Source organism: Accipiter gentilis, chromosome 17, assembly GCF_929443795.1.
Source record: "Accipiter gentilis chromosome 17, bAccGen1.1, whole genome shotgun sequence".
NCBI lineage: Eukaryota > Metazoa > Chordata > Aves > Accipitriformes > Accipitridae > Astur > Astur gentilis.
In genome coordinates this window covers 14,181,296-14,201,986 of record NC_064896.1, presented here as the reverse complement: position 1 = coordinate 14,201,986, position 20,691 = coordinate 14,181,296, and the positions used below count along the sequence as shown (strand labels likewise).

Here is a 20,691-nt window from a genome sequence, read left to right as displayed (position 1 = left end):
GAGCTAACTGTCTTCCTAGTAGCTGGTACGGTGCTATGTTTTGACTTCAGCATGCAAAGAATGTTGATAACACTGATGTTTTCAGTTGTTGCTCAGCAGTGTTTAGACTAAAGTCAAGGATTTTTTCAGCTTCTCATGCCCAGCCAGGGCACAAGGAGTTGGCACAGGACACAACCAAGGCACCTGACCCAAACTGGCCAACGGTGTATTCCATACCATGTGACGTCCCATCTAGTTTAGGAACTGGGAAGTGGGGGAGGGGCAGGGAATCGCCGCTCGGGGTCTGGCTGGGTGTCGGTCGGCGGGTGGTGAGCAATTGCCCTGCGCATCATTTGTACATTCCAATCCTTTTATTACTACTGTTGTCATTTTATTAGTGTTATCATTATCATTATTAGTTTCTTCTCTTCTGTTCTATTAAACCGTTCTTATCTCAACCCAGGAGTTTTACTTTTTTTCCGATTTCCTCCCCCATCCCACTGGATGAGTGAGTGAGCGGCTGCATGGTGCTTAGTTGCTGGCTGGGGTTAAACCACGACAGTCCTTTACTTTGTTTACTGTAAGAGGGTCTATAGATGAGTCTGGCTTAAAGCCCACTGAAGTCAGACAACCTTTTTAAGTTGTTGGAAGCAATATAAAGTGCAGAGCTCTAAAGCACAATTCCTTTTAAATCTTTACCTCAATCTTTTGTGGAATCAAGCACGGACCTGAAATTTTAGGAACTCCTAATTGTCCAAAAGAGTTAGATCCACAGGATAGAACTAGGCCAGATCCTGCAAAATAAAATGTTAGAGCCCAATCAGTAAATCCATGACCGAAAGCAAAGCACTGTAACGTTCTAACAAGCAAAATATCACAGACGAGTAGCTCAAAAAAGGACCTAACACATTCCTTCCAAAGCCCCTGAGGCCATAGGCTTCTGGTCTTACACACCATGTTCAGTGAAGGTCTGAAGTTCACTGGGATACAAGGAACATAGAGCAATTTAGTTTGCAAAGCAAGTAGCTTTAAACCTGTGAGTGCCGGTGCATCACACAAGCAACAGCAATGTGGAACTTTCAGCATGTTCTCTACATCAAGATATTTCTTCAGCTCTTAAGAGAGATACATTTACCTACTAATATGATTGTAAAATCCCAGCCACAGGCAACTTGTTTTACACAAAAGCCAGACAGGACAGTGCACAAAGTAAAACGCAGTACATCCTCTGTATGATTCAATCCCAACTGCCCATCTTTGTTATGGCCACATACAAAGAGTTCTCCTGCACCTGGAAGGAAAAACAAAACAAAAAAATCATGTTCCATTTCACCGACTAAAAAGACAAGTGTACATCCCTGAGATCCTGTGACACATAAGGACAGTGATTTTGTGTCATTTTAGGCACTGCAATCAAGCTAAAAAGAAAGATAAAGTTATTTCTGATGTATCAGAAGCATCTCTGAATAAGTACAGTTATGGAGTGTTACATTTGTCAAGGGAGACAATCCATACAGTAAGACAGGCACCTCTCACTAAGATGCATGATGAAGTTTTTTTATCACATTCACATCTGTCTGTATTCCTTCTTTCCCATAATTATCTGTGGCATACAGCAGAACCTTTCAAAGACCAGGTGCTATCTTTTGCTCCTTATCTTAAAACTTCTCAAGATTGAATAACCTCCAGCTTGACTCCTCCCTCCCACCCACCCCCATCCTCAATAAAGAAAAATTGGCTGCTTTGTATGAAAAGCTGTTATATGAAACAAGTTAAGAAACAGTCTTCACATAGCCATAAAGTAACCACACAAGATAAGCAAAACAGGAATTTCCCCAATTTCCCCCCAAAAAATGAGTTAATTGGCATGGAAGGAACCTGTTTTGCAACTAAGAATTGTACTTGCTCAGAAACAGAAGCTGCAGATAGGTGAAAGCACCAAATCAACAGGGAAAACAGAAAAAAAAAATGTTTAGAAGTCATACACTCCTTGCAAGTGCAACGTTTTTACCAGTGATAACTGCAGAATGTCCCCCTCCTCCAGTAATGCTTTTAATGTCTTGACATTTGCAGGAAACATCTTTCAGTGACTGAGGTACCAGCACATCCTCTTTATGACCAAGACCAAGCTGTCCATAGCTGTTTGCACCCTTCAAATACACACAGAAAAATAACACATTTTTTTAAAACAGTTAACAAAAAAGATGATACACATCCACTCCTACGAGCAAACAAGCTTAACGGGGACATGTCACAGGTTAACCTGCCAGTATTTGCTCCTGAAAATCCCCCAAATGGCAATCTTCATTCTTACTGCTGTCACACAGGACCTCCAGAATTACCAGCCAGGACTGTCCTAAATTTGCTGTCATGAAGGCTGCTCTTGCAACCCCAATATTTTAAGAAACATACTGGAATATATCTTGATAAAACTTTAACTGCAGGCTAACAGTTACTAAGGAGGAAAGCCTCATTATCAGGATGATTATCACCTGTTTAATTTTAACACTAATGATTCCCACTCATCGCTAAGATCTCATTCATGCCAATGCTTTCTGGCAGTCCACCTCCAACACAAGATCCGAAAGACATGCTACCTTGTTCTGGAACCTAAACAAGTAAGGCAGAAACACTTATTCCTCATTAACTAAGCCTTTTAACTTAAAGTGGTCAAAATTAAAATACACCAATCATGAATTTGTAAGTACAAAACTATAGCCGCTAAACCGATCATAGAAAGCAACCACTGACAACACAGTAACATGTCAGAGAATTTCTTAGCCAATTTAAGCTCTATTAAGCATCCAACAGTTTGGACTGCAATCTTCATTCACAAAGGTGGATTCGGTCACTTTCCTGGCCCCACACACTGCAGTAACAGCAACACCCAACACCCACATTGCTCCCAGCTGGTGATCCCCAGGGGAGTCTTGCTCTACCTCACCTATGCTCCTCCTGCCTATCTGCTCTCCATTTGCTCCCCCCACCCCAAGATGCAGCAACCAGTGTATTTAGCACACATTTAGCAACACTTTGTATGTACAGAAACAACGACATTTTAGACAAAAGCAGCAGGCTGCTCGCCTTAGCCCACAGTTAACAGGTAGATGAGATGTCAGGATCCGAGCTCCACACGCAGATCAAGTTGTTGTCCCACAGTCACTACTAGTGGCAGACAATTTTAGAGCGCGCTACTACTTAACAGAAGGCAGAATTCTTTTTAGAAGGCATGTCACAAGCTCTCATTTTAGCCTGTAACTTGCAATGAATTTTCAAGTCTTCAAAACCAGGCAAGCTGAGATAAGGTGCAGAAAGAAAACAGGTGCCTGAGGAACCGAGAGCCACACGTGTCTATCCCTGCGCTAACATACCTATCTTCATTTACCCTTCCAAGGCTGATGGGTTATTGCCAAACATGACCACCGCAGAGCAAAACGAGCTAACAAGGAAAAGAAATACCCACTTAGTGGCTCTTGGACCTTCTTTGCTCATCAATCACGGTTCTGATGAACCGCACCAAAAAAAAAAAGTCTTATTTCTTCGGAAGAGCTCAGGATTTCACACCAGGCTACGCACTTAAAGCGAAACGCGCTTCCACCCGCCCCCCGCGCCTGGGTGGCGGCAGCAGGTGAGCAACGCCCCGGCCCCGCGGGGCCCAGGCCAAGGCACAGCTCAGCCCCGGCGGGACGCCCCCGGGCGGGAGGAAGCCGCGGGGCTACGAGCCCTCAGCTTCCCGGCTTCCGCGCGAAGCGGCGAAGAGCCGATGAACTGCGATGAGGGCGACTCACCACAACTTTACCACAGCATCTTTATTTTTTCGGGGGGGAGGGGGGAACCCTGGCCCGCCCTTCCCCAGGGAAGCCAGGCGAGGGCCGCCGGCAGCGCACGCGGCCCCGGCCCCCCCGAGCCCCGAGCAGCCGGGCTCCGCGTCCCGCCCGTCGCCCCCTGAGGGGGCCGCGCCGCCATCTCGCGGCCGCGGAGCAGAAGGAGGCCTCAGCTCTCCCCGGTCTCCCTCACCACGCCGTGCCCACTCACCCACGCGAAGAGCACGGGCTCCATGGCACAGCGGCCCCCAGCCCTTCCCGCCGCGCCGCAGGCCGGGGAGGAAGAGGCGGGCCGGGGCCGGGCTGCGGCGGGGCCCCGCCTCACCCCGAGACGCCGCGCCCCGGGGGGTGGCTGTGGGGAGCGCGGCTGTGAGCCCGGGGCGGCCCTTGGGCGAACGTCGGCCTTCGCTGACGAGGTCCGTCCTGTCAGGGGCGGGAAGGGCGCGGAGCCCCAGTTGACCCGCTGAAAGCCCTCGGGAGCGTCGGGGGGGGCGGCTGTGGCAGAGAGCTGCCCGTCCTGATGGCCTCCCCCGGCCCCCAGCTACCTGTACTCCACGGGCAAGCTCCAGCTCTGGCTGCCGCTTTCACGAAAAACTCCCCAAAAGCCCAAGCGCCCGGTCCTGCCGGCGCTGACAGAGCCCCACGGATAGCGGGAGGAGCACCCGCCGTGGTCAGGGCCTGTGGAGCTCCTCCTCAACACTCACCCGTTCCAACGGGGAAAAAAGACTAAACCTTTAAGAAATGAGGGGAAAACAAGTCACTCCTCAGGTAAATATATACAGTTCTGAATGTAATTAAATCACACCCGTGGAATACCTGAACCACAGCACGAAACATACAAACCCTTGGTCAGAAGTGAGTGCTTCGTGTTTATTGCTACAGTGCTGAAGTAAAGGGGTTTTTTGCTTCTAATAATTACCAACAAGTCATTTATTTCATTGACGTTTAAAGCCTCCACGATAGTTTAAAATTATTACTGTTCTACATAGCCAGAAGGTTTGGATGTGTGAAGCCAAACATACGTGTTACTAACGCCATGGAAATGCATCTGCTCTGTATCACTTTTAGCAGTTTACTTAATTTTTTGCTACACAAGTGCAAATAAAAATACAATTGCTGTTTTTCCAAAATATTCAAAATTAGGTGCCGATTTATCAAGTATAAATTTTCCTACTTGGAATGTATACATAGTTCAAACAAAGAGTTGAATTAACACATCTATCTATATTTCAACAACACAACACCAACATTTTTAAAAATGCAGCTGAATACTAACTGTTATCACAGAAGACTACAAGTTAGATCCTCCCTTACTACTCACTCATAAGAAGGTTTCTTCTTTAGAAAGACCAAGCTCCTAAAATCTATTATAAAGTGTAATGTAAGTCATAAATGTTGTAGAACATATTTCTAGGTCTTAAATGTTCTTTAAGAAAAAAAAGTTATAGTGGGTTATAGTCACAGAAAAAATGATCTAGACTTGATTTAAACAGTGAACATACTTTGAAAGATTGGGCCAGTGATTGCTTATGGAGCAGATGTGGCCTGCTAGAAAGTATATGAAATTCAAACTGATTTTCAAGCAGAGAGGTTCATGAAAGTCCTTTCAAGTTCTCAAAATCCTGGACTAGCATCTCCAGTGTATTTAAGATTTCAGACCATTTCTCCAGCAACCTTCACAGCTGCAAATGCTGGATTTCCTAACAAGCTCTGCCTATGAAGAATCAGTGTCTAGGGTGCTATTAAATACACTCTGCACATCACAGATCTTCCATTCAAATATATCATATCCTGTACACATACTCATTTCATTAGCAGGGTTGGCAGAAAAAGCAGCCAGCACAGCTTTGTACAGCTAGCTATGCAGGATGCTTGAAACTATGAAGCCCTGAAAACGGTGAAGTTTGCTACTATGCAATACAGATAATTCAGCAGGACACTGCTTCCAAACACTTGTAAAGTGCTCCTTGGAATTAGATATACTTTACACTACAAGGTAGTTTGTTGCATTCATAACCACAGAATTCCTATGAAATGCTTGGGCCTTTCAATTATCATTTGCTTGATAGGGAATGAAGGTGTTCAGGCCTAGAAAAGAAGAAACGAAATCTATCTTTGTGCAGCTTATGCAGGTCAGTAAAGTGACCAAGCAATCAATAGAACACTTATTCTTACAAAAAGCGGACTAGACTATGAACTTTGGCTGTTATTTTAAACTTTGGTGTTATTTTAGAACCAATGAAACTCTTTTGAATATTAAATTGTAATTTGGAAATGGTTTTAGGATTTGTGCTAAGTCAGTACCTGATGGCTTGCTATATTTTTTGCTAAATTAATTCAATCAGGAAAAAGGCAAATGGTATTTCTCTAAGGAAAGGTCTTCCCTCAGGTGCAATATCAAGGACAGCAACAAAAGCCCTGCCTCTGAGCTGACAGCAAATCTCTTAAAATAAACAGAATTAGGATTTCATGCAACAGCCCTGTATCTCTGCATTATACTAGAAGCATGTCAAACAGCACATTTTCAATTCTTTGGGGCAAGAATGATCCCTCTGAAAGCAAGATTTGACCCCTCAATTTCATCATGGTGAACCTCCAGCTATTTGTGTCCTGATGCCTGTGTTGTAATCATTCAATTTTTAAAACTTGGTAGCACAGACTTAGAAGCACTGATTACTATAGCTTCTACACTATGGATTGTGCAATGCTATAAAATCAGTAGCATAGACTACTAGAGTCAGAAACAGACATTTCCCTGTGGTGAATTATTCCAATATTGCCTCATAAGCCACCTTCTGCAGCATCTGATCCCAGCCCTGATCCAGAGTCTAGCAATTTCTCTATTGCCCCACCAGCTTCTCAAAGGCAACTCCAGGCCTTTTTTATCCAAGGGGGATGGAGGAATACATTCTGCAGGGGACTTCACACAGAGAAACAAGATAAAGTTATTATCCTTATGGGCCATTCACTCTTCCATTTGTAAAGGAAAGAGTTCTGCATACAACACATTACATGCCTAGAAAGAAATATAGTAGGGAAAAGACTGGCCAAGTGCACCACACTGCTGACAGGGATATTAAACTTCCAGCTGCTTCCCCATCTTGCTGAGGGCATCGCTGACAATGTCCAGCTCATGACGTAGCTCATTCACCACGCTGGCAATGCTCTTCGTGTCTTTCAGGATCTGCACGCTTTGAGTATATGGATTGTACTTCACACCAAATGGGCGCTTGATGGTTTTTGCAAACTCTCTATTCAAGTAAAAAAGAGAGTGAGTTATAAACAAAACACAAATGCATCCTCTGTATGCAGTCAGTATCATAACCACTTTGCCAAATTACTTACTTTCTTTAAAATGGTTGTAATTGTTATATAGTTCATCACCTTTCCCACCCAGTGCATGGAAGACCAAGCAAATACTAATCTCAATTTTCCAACCCCATGAAAGATAATTATAAAACTGTGATAAGAATGAAAGAGTTTGGTGCTGCTACTGAGAGATGCATGAAATCAAACCTGCTTTTATAAAACAGGGACAAAAATCTGTACCTCATCTTTTCCTTTGCTTCTTCAAAACTTTCAGAAACAAAGTAAACCTCCTGGAAAGTTGTAATGAGGCATTCTTGCTTGCAGGTGACCTTTGGATCAAAAGGCTTGACTTTGGCACTGCCAGAGAGTGAGTGCTGGTAACATAATGTGTTATCATGCGTCAGAAGAACATCACCACCCAAAGAATCCACGAGGAAGATTGCATGAGGCAGAGTGAATAAAAAAAGATTAAGTGAGGCCATATTTAGTGCACTGCTTCTTAAAATTTTTATCTGCAGATGAACAGTGGTTAAAGCTTAACAAACAGAATAACTGAACAGTCATATTCTGCCAATTTGGGTCAAAAAAAGGATTCCTCAGACACAAGGCTCGTGTAAACAAGAGCAGTATTTTCAGAATCTGGTTAAACCAGCAGAGCTTTATTCTGAAAATAGTTACTTGGAACCTAATGTTAAGAAATACCAGTCATCTAATGCTTCCTGTGAAAGACATGGGAGCTGCTCAGCATATATCCAAAAGCAGACTGTCCAGTAATTATTCCCACAGTGAATTTGCTTGAAGTCTAGTAGGTATCTAGGAGTTTTCAAAAGAAATTATACTTCTTAAAAAACAGGGCAAAACAGTGACAATAATCACGTACAAACAAAGAAAAGATACAAATAAGCAGTAGACCTCTTACCTTGAGCTCACTAATCGAAGAGAGCAAGCCAGCCCCATAAACTCGTAGCTGTCCCTCTTGCTTGCACAAGCCAAACTCTACAGTGAAGAAGTAACACTGAAACAGAGAAGGGCGTAAAATAATTCAGCATTCAGCAAAGATGCTGTAGTGAACTAGATGGGGGCATTTCTATTTGTAGTAGTGTCAAACAGTTGCAAATATCAGTCATCTCTTAGTTATCCTTCTCAGATATTTAAAGAGGATGGAAGCCAGAAAGGAAGGGTGAAAAACCACAGGATGGCATGTTTTTCATAAGAAAGATTGATATTATAGGTTACCCAGCTAGGCTAGAAGCTGTTGAGGTCAGCAGGAACACCGAGAGGTAAATCTGTTTTGAGAAATACTGTCACAACAGGACAGCTTCAGCTTAAAAGAAACACTGGATAGGGAGGAGCTCTGTGAGTGAGTGAAAACATCAGCCCACTTTGTTTCCAATTTGTTTCTCATTTGCTTAGTGGCTTGTAAAATTAAAGATGTTTAGTTTGCTGGATTTCAGGATTTCTGCAGGTATAGGGGAAGAATGCTATTTTCACAGATGGCTTAGTTCTGCTCCCACTGAAGGTAGTAGAAAATTTACCACTAGCTACACCAGGTGCAGGAAAAAAAAAAAATTAAATCAGCAAACCAGTTCTTTCATAACTGGCATCAATTATTTTTCACCTAAATTTAATTTTAATCTTCAAATATTTTTGCCAAAGCATCCAGAAACTGATATCCAGGAAATAAGATTAATTTATATAATGTGAATTTCTTGGCTGAAAAGTATCTAAATGCTAGTGCTCACCACACTCAGTGAAAACAGCATATCATTTCGATTCATCCTACACATTAAAGAAATGGATTACTCTTAAAATCATTGAATCATGTTCCCAGAAGTAAGAAGATTTTGTCTGGAAGAAACAGACCATAGAATTTCCATCTGGAAGAAGTGATCTACCACCAGAAGTTGCACCCTTACTTGACAGCCAAGTGAAAAAAAATACCAACTGTATCAACCCTAAAATATATCTTTTTTCCTAGCATGGAAAATTGTTATATGCTCTAAAAGCCAGTGAAACACATAGGTCTAGCAGCTGGCGTGGCTAATTTTGACATGATTTCCCAAATAAACAGTTTTTCCAAATTTATTCAATGGAGTGGGATCAGCCTAGTAAGCTTTCAATGGGTTCACCAGGGACTCAAACACTCACTGTTGCCAGTTTTTGGACAGCCTCATCTGATGCCCCAAGTGATGCAAGACCAATTTCCTGAGAGAACTGAGCAAAACTGGGTTCAGCCAAAAGCGGGACATGGCCTAGGAGCTCGTGGCAGGTATCACTGGAAAAAGAAAACAAAGAAATCTCATGATCTGTCTTTGTGGTAGAGTGAAAAAGTAGCACTGCTGAACAGATACAAAGTCTTGTGTTAAACTATTTAATATCCAAAAGACAGAAAAGTGTCAATGGTGTCTGGCTGAAACCAACTGAGCATGTCATACTAACTCTACATAAATACTTAAGCTCAGATTTTCAAATGAAGCTGTCTAAAATTAAGATCCAAGCTCCACATTTGTGAGGCAATTGAATATTAAACTAACTCTGCACACAATGACATCAGCGAGAGCTCTCCAATAACATGCTATACTTTTGAAAATCCTGTACTTATGAAGGTGGTACTTGAGCATGCTAAAACTTCATTACATTCAGCGTGAAGGCTGAGTCTTCAGCACCTTAAAAATAAGTTCTCTTGCTGGTGTTCTTGAACAGCTTATCAGTAGCTTGGCTCTGGGCAGTGAGATTCAAAACTAACTCGCTCTCAAATTCTACCCCAAGATTAAATGACTCACGGCTCTGGTGTATAGAGAGGGTCCGAGCTGTGTCTAACATATTGAGTGCAGTGAAAAACTCTGAATGCTAATCCTGCCAAGAAGTCTCTGGGTGACAGATATCCAGCAACGGGGCGAATGGTGAAACCTGTGCGCTCTGAAAAGGAACGGAGAAATTGTATATTAGCGTAGAACTGCACAATGTTGTTACCTTTCCTGCTACAACTAGGGTAAAAGCCTTGGCTCAAGAGCATGTAGGAAAATTAGGCACAATTCAAAAAATTAGGCTTAAGCTTGAGAATGACCAACAGAATTGTCATTTAGCAGAATTGTCCCTACCTCTGTGTCAGTGGATTTCCTACAATTTCATGCCTAGAGCCAACACAATACAACTAGGTATGTCTTTTAGCCAATCCTAACAGTCTCTTCAGAAGTAGCATTGCCCCTCAAATGTCACTCTTTGTATAAAGCCTCTTAAAGGACCAGAATGAATACAAGCAAAAATGACCAAGGTTGCTTTCTTGTGCCTACAAAATAGCAGTGTGATTTGCAACGGACCTTAGTTCCTTTTTGTGTAAGAAAATTAGCACGTTACCTTTCAGGAAGCGGGACACATCTTCCAGCTGAGGGATATTGTCCTCCCTGTACCCACAGTATTTGGTAAGCAAGGGTAAGTTTTTAAGGTACTCTCTGCAGGCATGAGTTGGGTAAAGCTTGTTAAGCTCTCGGTACACAGTCCCCCAAGTCTTGATCTCCTCCTCTGTGAATTCAATCTTGGGAATTGGGTCACCACTACAAGGAGAAGAGGAAGAAAGGACGTTCCTTGGTAAATGGCTAATAATGGATGACTCATTTACCTACTATTATTATTTAAAATCTATACAGCTGTAACACCTGGTCAGGGTGCATTAGGCACTGTCAAATGCAGAGTGAGATCTGGTCTATACCCTGGAAATCTTTTCATCTAAGGGCTTGCTGTCTTTTCCACCTAAATCAACTGACAGGGATCTTTGCATTGTCCTCACTGGAGCCTGAAATCTTCCATTCTGTAAAGGGTTTCTTGGGTGTCCAATGCTGAGAGTAACATTTAAAATACCTGCATGAGCTCTGCACCTTCAGGAGCTGAAAACACATCCTTTTCCCTGTTGGACTTCCCTGTCTGCAATTACTTTCTATTATGTTGTTGATTTGTTTTAGAAAAAAATGAATTCCTTAAATTAACACCACATTGTGTGGAAGAAGCTAAATGTACACATTAGGTAAAAATCATACTTCTATGCAGAGGAGACAAGCGTCTGTCTGAACATATTAATTGTAGTCCATCTTTCTTCTTTAGCCCTCAGGATCATGATTAAAGTGGATTATAGCAAGGGTGTGACCTAAAGCAATGGGAGTGTTACACTGAGCTTCCACTGCAAGCCAGGTAACCAGCATAGCAGATGCCTTCCCAAAGGAATCTCTGGCTAGCCACACATTAACAGTAACTGGCTCTGTGCTGTGGTAACCAGTTGCATTAATACCCAGTGCAGCAGAGCTCTAGATACCCACCATTTCCAGGTCATTTCCAACTGAGGAACTTGGCATCTATATTCAAGCAGGCAACAGCAACACGAAAATCATGTTTAGAAATAATTTACGGCACTGGGCTATGAAACTTACTGCTTTAAGAGCTCCCTCCCCCAAGCAACATCTCCAAAGACAGAAGCTCTTCAAGTTTCTTTTCACAGAAAACTTCTTATCTACACATCACATGCACTAGTTCGAGCCAGGAAAGAAAATTCAAGTATTAATATTTGCCCAAAGAGTTTACAGTCAGTGGTCAATGGGCTATATATTGGGTTTTGCCTCCCCTCCCTCTCCTTCGCAAAGAACACCAGTCTGCCCTAGTCAAGCCAGTATGCCCTAGCACAGGGAGCTGTGCAACATGCGTTGCTGTCCACCCCCTTCCTTTGTTGCACCCATTTCCAGAGAATCGGGGAGGGACCGCAGAGTCCAAATGCACCATGCTGCAGGAAGCCGGTGCTGGCATCGCTGCCCATCTGAGGATCAGCACTGCCACAGATGCCATAATGACCAAGCAACCACGGCCCCAGACTGGTCAGAGGCCCAGGAAGCTCTAAGATGGCCTAGATCTACCTTTTAATCCTGTCTTACATCTCCCTTTCTTTTTACCCCTCCAGCTCCAATTCCTGAGCCAAGCATGTCTCGGTGAGATCTGAGCCCAGGGAAGGCAAGCCCCTGCCAGTCCACTCTGCTATTATTTCAAGGCACCCAGAAGGCTTATTCTGGAAGAAGTCAAGCTTACTGTTTGTAGTTCATAGCCAGGTCTGCAAAATACTTTCGTCTCTTGCGATAGACATTGTCTTTGAAACCCTGGCAGGGGAAAGGAGAAAAACAAAGTTAAATGAGTTTCCAGGCTGCAGTAAATAATTTAAAACAAGATACTTGAAAGTTCTTCAGTTGGGAAATACAAAAATATGCTGTGTAAGAATGAGAGGGCAGGGCAGGAACATCATAGCTGTAATCTGAAATGTTTAGTAACTGTGAACTAAGCAAATGCTCCAATTCAAAGTAAGAATCAGCGGTTTTATGCATGCAACTCTATAGTCAGTAGACAAGGATTCAGTTTAGTCATATCAGTATTTATACAAACTTTGTTACTTGCTTGATTATTCTAAATTACAGAACAAATTGCCCATTTGCACTGCCCAAGTACCATTTGTCTGGTCCAATTATAGTAATGAAGAAAAAAAGAAGAGAAATGAAGCCTGCCTCATAAGTTTTTTTGTTTGGTTGGGTTTTTTGTTTGTTTTTTCAGTTTGCATTCAACCACTCGGGGCCCAGACCAGGAGTCCTCACACAAGTAAGCCTTGCAGAAAGGCACAGGAGCTGAATTCAGTGGTGGCCTTGCCTGAACTAGGAAAAAGACATGAAACACTCAAGAGAAGGTGCTCAGACCCGCAGAGGCACCGTTGAGGGGAAGGAGAGGGAGGAGGAAAAGCTGCAATTTTTTTTTTTTTTAAGTAAACTCCACAGAGTATGTTTTCACTAAGGATTGGGTGTAGGGAGGAAAAAGTACTTACTGGATGGTCAGCATCCAAATCGGACCCGTACATCAGCACTCGGTTTGCACACTTATCCAAATCTGAGATCTTCTTCGGAAACCAGGGAACATTGTCCATGTCTAGGGAATGCATGGAATCCACAAAGTTATTAATAACGCCGAGCATGCTGAGGGAGGAAACGCTACTTTCAAGTATGGCTATGGCGGTTACAAGCGAAATCTATAAATTAAAAGGGCATGAATAAGACAAGGGAGTCCACTGCCTATCTGGCACCAGCCTACAGCTCACACTTCCTCCTCTGTCACTGCCACAGCCTGCCTACAGAGTACAGCCAGCTTCAAAGCGTCCAGGGGAGGAAACAGTTAATATGGGTTTTCTGTGGCCCTTAACTGTTATTACTGTTAGAATAGCATCCAGAGGCTGTCACTGAGACAAGGCCTCCTTGTGCACACTGCTGTGAATCTTCTAGAGTACAAAGTGTGCAAAGTAGTAGATTTGCAAAGTGTTTTGCCTGTGGTCCCTGGGCAGAGTAGGAACAGGTTTGAGTCCTCCCATCCTGCTTCACTGACCATGGGAAATAAACATTGCTCTGTGGTTATGTACTTCAGAAGCATCCAGCTCTGCTGAGGGGTTTGTGGGAGAAGAGGAAGAGGATGCCCTGCAGCCTTAGAGAGACACTTCATTACAGTTTTGCTACTGACTACTTTTTTTTTTTTTTTTTTAGCCTCAGAGGGTTTTTAACCAAGCTTTTGGCAGAGTGGTTAATACATTGGTTTTCTGCCCTGATGCTCTTCAATTTTCTTAAGGAGGACAGGGGGAGTGTTTAGATTGAAATTGCCCTTACTTAGGGCTAAAGTAAGACATTTTTATCCGAGAACACCAGATATCACCTTCCCCTAGCTACCCCTAGCCAAGCACAGTGGCTGAGAAATACATGGGACCGACTTCCTGCTGCCCTGAACTTTAGGCATCTCTTTAAATAGAAGCAAAGGTAAACAGGATGTTAAGCATCCTAAAGTTAAAAGGCACTCTTTCACACTAATGTAAGTAACAGGTTATGATGAAAAGTGGTTAAAAAAAATAAATTTAACTCAAGAGCTACATGAGGAAATTGCGGAATCCATCTCCCACTTTCACCAGTGTCTGAACTGAACTGGGATCTGCTAGTATTATACCTCTGTCATCATGGTGTTCAGTCTCTAGCCAAGCCCTGCATTCAGCCTGTGCCTACATGCCAGCCTGCGTTGGCCGACATGGGTGCAGGGACTCCCATTGATGCCAGTTGGGCTGCACTGAGAAGGGATGGGAGCACAGATAACGGACATGCAATTTGCACCAGCCTGAAACAGTCTGTATTCCTAGGTGACGCCAGCCAACGCAGCCCTGTTCGTATCAGCCAAACTGCACTCATTCACAACACAGAAGCATAAACCTGGTAGCTACCGACTGAAAACACTACACAAATGCGGATGTGGACACCATAAAAAGATTTCAAACCAACACACCGAGAAGTGCATTTTTATCAGAAATGCCTTTTGTACTTACCATCTTCTTGGACATTGAAATGCTCTGTCAGGCTCATAGAGACAACATTGACGTGGGATTTCAGGACCTGAAATATCTCATTCAGTTGTTCCCTGTTACTGTCGCAGTCCACAAAGATCTCAAACTCAGAATTTCGTCTCCTGGACTTCCGTGACTCAATGTGTACCAGATTTACATGCTTCTCCTGTTTTGTAAGAAGTAATGTTTTCAAATAGATTGACTAAAACCAGTTGACTAAAAACTAAAATTTGTTTTTCAAACGAACGTTCTACTGCCATGGACTATTCACCATCTTTGCAAAACTATTTTAGTTAATTGGATCTCTTGACAGCAGTTTGCTTATTGGGGGGGGGGGGGGGGGCAATGATTTGATTTTAAAAAGCCTCCCATTCAGAAGACAATGAAAGACAACCTGTGTTCTTTCCATTTCATTTGCATTCAGGAAGCACAGAAATGCACAGTCAGGAGGTTTAAATTCATAGGCCTTTTTCTTTCATCCCTCCCATAGGAAGCTGATTAGCAACTGAGGGTCTGAGGAAATTCACCAAAATGCCAATCTAGTCACTGTATAATTATCACACAAGCAAGCAAGGGATTTAAAATCAGTAGTTTTCAGGGTGTAAATTTCACTTTTTTTTTTTAAGAATTATTTAATCATATGTCTTGTATCAGGAACATAGAGAAAGCCCCAGGCTAAGACATGCAGGGTGAGATGACAGAGCACAGCAGCACTGCACAAATTGCTTGCGCAATACCTGCCCAGCAATCGGAGGAGTGCAGCTATACAATTGCAGTTCCTCTGTCGCTCTCAGTCTGGCTACGCAGGGTGACAAGGGCACCAGACTCAACCCAGCGTGGGTCAGCACCCCAAGTGTCTGCCTGCCATCGGCAAGAGCTTCAGACCCACCTCTGATGTGCAGTAGAAACAATGAGTGCCGATCTTCTTTTCATGAGGGGAAAAGATAAAACTCCCTCAGTCTTTAGTCAGTGCCGATGATACGTTTTGTGAGGATTTTTAGCCAGCTAGCATCTAATTTCTGAGGCATAAATTTGCCTTCGTGGGTAATTTTGGGTGCAAAGTGGGAGCCAGACTAAGAATCACATCTTTAATAAATGGATGCAATTAATTCTAGTGTGTTCCAAAACTATCCTTACAATTTAAAAATACAAAGCTACTATAGCAATGCGATTATTACATACCTGAAAGAGTTTTAATGCTTTTACAAGTCCTCCAACTTCATTCTTCAACGAAAAAATGATGGCTGTTCTTCCTCTTTCAGATGCATGGTGTTCATTCTCTTTATTATCTTCAATCATCATGTAATTTGACTTATTTAACTAAATGCAAAAAAAACAAAAAAATTTTTTTTGACTGATCAACCACAGAAGGAAAGTTGCCAATTAAATCATTACACAATAACAGGCATAAAGTTAAGCACACACAGAATCTGAGACCTGGGGATGAAATACTGAGATTTCATTTTTTCAGTTAGAATCATTTTACCGACATCTTTAGTCATTCTCTAGGATGCAGAAAATGTTTTCAAAGCATAGTTTATAATTAGCATTATTATTTTGGAGGGGGTAGCTATAAGACATCAGCAGAAATAATAAGTTGAACAAAATACTTGTTAGCAAATTCAATGAACATTGGTAAAGGGAAGAATCCAAAACCCACTGGATATAGGTAGGAAAAGATGGATCAGGATTTAGCCGATCAGAACTGAAAAACCATTGCCTTTCTCTCACTACGTAACTATAACGCACTGCTTTTACAGAGAAAGGAGTTAAAATGTTACACTGACCAGAATCTGTTGACTATAGAGACAGCCCCACTCTGATCAACCCCAGCAAAGCTATTCCATCTGTCAGGTCCCCCAATTCACATGCCAAACCCCTATCGTAATCACCCAAATCACACAATAAAAAAATTTTCAGACAACCAACACTGTAGGACCATGTGGTTTTGTGCCTTACTAGTGATCACACTCATGACTATGTTTAAATTGATGGGTATCACATACCATATTCTTAGCTACATGTAGCCAGGCCATAAATAGAGATAATATCAGAACAATTAAGAATGAGGAAAATGCAAAGTAAAGGAGAAATACAAGGCCTAAAAGCAGAGGCTGTGTCTCATATGTCTTCAAATCTTGCAAAAAGAAACAAAAAAGATGAGGTTTCTGAAGGAACCAGTGAGAAAGAGGAGAGGAACAATGAAGGCACATTATTGCTATTTGGAATTATTTTTTGATCTGACACAGCTTTTAAAGATATGACTATCTGGTGACATTTTTGGGAATGGAAAGAGCAAAAATGAAAATGCAATCAAAACGCAGCAGTACCATTGACTGCCTTCTACAGTCTCTCCAGCTTTAACCTCTTTAAAATGGATAATGCTAAACAGGTAAGTATTTCTATCTATAATAGATAAGTTTAAAAATAAAACCCCAGATTTTACCTATCTGCTATCAAAACATTCCCATTTACCTTTCAGATCAAGAAGGTAATCTGCCTAACAAAATAATGAAATTAGTTTCATTTTAAATTGAGTATTTTACAACAAGGCACATGTTTCGTGCTGCTCTAAGAAACTTTTCAAGCAGGTTACTGGATGTGAACTCTTTGGGGTGCTGAGGTGGTATCCCATGGAAGAAGTCTTGCTCCAAGCCCACTGATGCTAATGGAAGTGTCTGGATTTCTGACCGGGTCCCCACCTCTAACAAGTTGTTACTATGTGATGAGCCTAGACGGCAGTGTGAGTCCACCACACTGTTTCTGATCCAATAAAGCCACTGAACTCCATCAGCTTGAGTCCAGACAGCAAATTCTTATCAAATTATTTTAGTGAGTGACAGGCCCCAATCCAGGTTCTGCTGAACAGCCTGCAGGTTTCACAGCTCACTTCAGTGAGTGTCAGATAAGGATCACAAGACCCAGGAACAGGCACTGAGCAAGGGTACTCCAAGCAGAGAAGAAAAAGCTAATAACTCCACAGTTACATATAGATTATTGGCTGTTTTCTCAAGTGCAGAGATCACCATTTGTGTGAGCCAAATCCTATTCAGACAATACTGCTGTAGAAGAAGTTGGATGCAAAGAAGTCTCCATTACAAATAGAGTTAGATGACAGTCTTTGAAGGCAAAAACTGTTGGGCTGTTTTATATATACAGTTTAAATGTAGCATGTTGGCTTGATTCCACATTCAGGATCATTGACTTAAGACGAGATCAGCTCATGAGATCTGGCATAGTTGCATGCAATATTATAAGGTGTACAGCTAGGACAAACTACGTGCATTGAAGACACGTTCTTATTTTGTATTTTGCTGGTTCAACTAACATTGTGTTTAGGATCAGCTGACAATATTTATAGAGTAATATGTTGAAGAGACCAATGAATAAAATACAACAAAATGCAGTGTGTTCTTACATCAAGTTCTAAAAGTGACCTCTAATGTAGGAATTTGAAAAAGCTGCAGAAGAGAAATTCAGATGCCTACAATGCCAAACACACACCACTTACATCTTTAACCCTAAACCACCATTAATCTTTGGCTTTTGATTAGAAAATGGACTGAAAACAGGTCTGTGTTAATGCAGCAACCATTTTAGTGCAAGACAACAAGTGATAACGGTAATGCAAAAACAATTCCTCTTCTCCAACAGCTGCACCTTCACTTTCATTCTATTCTGTATCAGTAACTCAGCCGTAATCCAATCTGACACTCTTCCTTTGCACGGTAACATGTTTGAGCTTTTTGGAGGGTGAGGGGGGGAATTAATATTGCATTGATGCTTGTTATTAATTATGCAAATCATTAACTGATTTGCCATGAACCTGACTCAAGTCCTAATGAAACTACACAAGCGCAAGAGTACCCTAACACCCTTATTTAGATAGATATCTAGGCATCTTCTGGTTAAGATCGCTCCTTTTGGAGCCCATAGCAATTACCTTCCCTTTCTTCTGCTCCCCAAAGAATATTCTCTGCAAGATAGATATTTGAGGGTGTATATTTTGTGCTTTAGTTCTTTATGTTTAATGGATAGCCAAGATTTAAAGTTATCCAAACATACTCACCTAAAGGACATTACATTTTAAAACCATAAATTGAAGACCAAAAAATCTTTTCAAAAATGTATTCGATACAGATTGCCATCAATTGTACTTGGTAAAAAGTCTCAACAGGTGTTTTATATCCTCCTCCCTCTTGAAGTAGCTGCTTACTTCCTTACTGTCCTTTTGACACACTTCTTAGTGGGGAAAGATGAAGACATCTTATGAGTGACCATGACTAGATGTCACATTACAGGGGAATTTTTTGGCCACACCAAAGGTCTTCCTTAGATTTAGTTCTCGGACACCAAACTGAAAGCTGTGCTGGACGGTTTATTTGGTTTCCAAAGATCCGAGGGATGCGGCAAAACAATCTTTTGTGAAACTTCATTACAGTCAGCGTTCTTGTTTTCACAACAAATTTTACTGACTTCATAAACTGCACGGTATCAATAACTGCAGCCAACGCATAAGTGCTGATTTTATCTGGTCTTCTCTGACATATACTGAGCATATTCCCACTGTAACATGAAATAATCCAGGAGTGGATTTTTCCGGGAGATAGATCTCACACCCACACCCACACCCACACACCCCCCCTTTGTCTCCTAAGCGATGATGCACCAGAAGTTACTTTGGTTCTACCTTAATTTCATCCGCTCGCATTTGAATCTTACCACTTTTTTCCCTCCTTCTGTCCAGAAACGGACGCGTACTCCCTCCCACCCCAAGCCCAGCCGCACCGAGCGCTCCCACCGGCACCAGAGGAGCGGCATCCCAGGGCCACTACCGCTCTCCAAGCAACCGGGGCCAGAAAGCTCCCCTTTTCCCCGCCAATCCCACCGCTCCCACAACCGCACCGGCGAGGCGGCAGAGCCGTAACTTCAAAGCAGCACCGTTTTTCCCGCAAGCCGGGCCCGGGCCCGGGCCCGGGCCCGGGCCCCCTCCCCTCCCTTGCAGCGCTGCCCCCGGGGGGCCGCTCAGCCCCGAAGCGAGCCCGCAGCTCCCCGGTGCCCCGGCCCGGCCCCCCCTCACCTGGCCGGGGGCCTCCCGCGGGCCGGGCGCCGCCTCCAGCGAGCCGCCGCGGCGGGGCACAGGGTGCATGGCCATGGCCGGGACCGGGACCGGGACCGGGACCGATCTCGGCACCGGCGGCCGCTTTATGGAGGGGGCGAGAGCCGCCCCTGATCGCCCTCCGCGGGGGCGGAGGAGGCGGCGGGAGGGAGGGAGGGAGGCGGGGGCAAGCGCTGCCCGGCCCAGCTGAGGAAGGGGCTCGTTGACCTTCTTAATAATACCGGCGGAGAGCTGGTTGTCCGAAGGCTGCTGGCGGAGCGGGGACGCTCAGACGCAGCCACCGGCCGCCCGCCATCTCTGCACCCCAGAATCCACCCGCACAAAAGAGGTGCTTTTCCTCCTCGGCCACCCGCGCGAGGCGGTCAGAGGTGACCGGCTTTTTGCAGGTAACTTTGTGGGGTTTGCAGCTAACGCGAATTTGCACCCCACGGGGCCGAAGGGAGCGAGCGTTCGGGCGGAGGGGGCCTGTCTGCCTCCACCGTGGCCACGCAGCCTCCTCCCAACGCCTGTCCGCTCCTTGCAAATGGATATGTACGCTGCCCGCGTTAAAGGAAGGCACGCTGCGTAAGAAATGAGAGGTGGTGAGCGAGGGGTTCGGAAGCAGAGGGTACGTTGGCGTTGGCAAAGTTGCCCACGAGGCGATGGCTTAGCCGCTGGGAATCAGCGGGCCAGGCAAGGAGCATCCCTAAACGCTCCACGAGGCTGCTGCCGAAGTGTGTACTGCAGGTTGTAGTCTCAAAGAGGAACACCGCAGATGATAGGTGGATCGAGATCTTCACTAAAAGTAACCGTATGTTTGTCGCTCTGAGAATGCATTGCGGCACGTTACTTCTTTTCTAAAAAACTCCTGCACGTACAGGAAGAATAACTACATTTCAGTTAGCAGGAAACAATGTATTTTCATATCTTATGTATAGTGTCATTTATTGTCTGTATAGATCTAGACATACGTTTATGTTTTAGAAACTATCATGGTTTTTGGACTCCAGTAAGCCTAGTCCTCACTGTCTCCTCTCAGGTCAGACTTGGCAACAACATTAAGATAAGGGGATTTGTGCTACACAGCAGGA

At 43.6% G+C, this 20,691-nt stretch overlaps 2 protein-coding genes across 3 annotated transcripts in view; both read right to left on the bottom strand.

Moving 5' to 3' along the window:
• SERGEF (secretion regulating guanine nucleotide exchange factor) overlaps positions 1-4,087 on the bottom strand; it is a 169,315-nt gene extending 165,228 nt beyond the window's left edge. The window contains 4 exon segments of the mRNA XM_049819954.1: positions 679-773; positions 1,115-1,270; positions 1,991-2,129; positions 4,015-4,087. Coding sequence (XP_049675911.1) covers positions 679-773; positions 1,115-1,270; positions 1,991-2,129; positions 4,015-4,038 — 414 coding nt within the window. The 5' untranslated portion in view covers positions 4,039-4,087.
• Positions 4,088-4,652: 565 nt separating this feature from the next.
• On the bottom strand, positions 4,653-19,714 carry TPH1 (tryptophan hydroxylase 1). Of its 2 annotated transcripts, XM_049820934.1 has the most exons (11): positions 19,583-19,714; positions 15,685-15,822; positions 14,485-14,668; positions 12,958-13,058; positions 12,180-12,247; positions 10,470-10,666; positions 9,896-10,031; positions 9,261-9,387; positions 8,032-8,127; positions 7,353-7,486; positions 4,653-7,054 (listed from the first exon to the last, which is right to left on the bottom strand). In XM_049820934.1, the coding sequence occupies exons 1-11, from the start codon at positions 19,655-19,657 to the stop codon at positions 6,880-6,882; spliced, it is 1,431 nt and encodes a 476-aa protein (XP_049676891.1). In that variant the 5' UTR covers positions 19,658-19,714; the 3' UTR covers positions 4,653-6,879. The 2 variants fall into 2 exon arrangements, with proteins under 2 accessions (XP_049676891.1, XP_049676892.1); XM_049820935.1 differs by lacking the exon at positions 4,653-7,054 and having other exon boundaries at positions 7,396-7,925.
• Positions 19,715-20,691: the final 977 nt, after the last annotated feature.

Coding starts and splice junctions, on each gene's coding strand:
- TPH1 (XM_049820934.1), bottom strand. CDS start 19,657: ATGGCCATGCACCCTGTGCCCCGCCGCGGCGGCTCGCTGGAGGCGGCG. Junction 10,032..10,469: donor TGTGTCCCGCTTCCTGAAAG/GTAACGTGCTAA, acceptor GTTCCTTTTCAG/AGCGCACAGGTTTCACCATT. Junction 7,487..8,031: donor CTTCGATTAGTGAGCTCAAG/GTAAGAGGTCTA, acceptor TTATGTTACCAG/CACTCACTCTCTGGCAGTGC.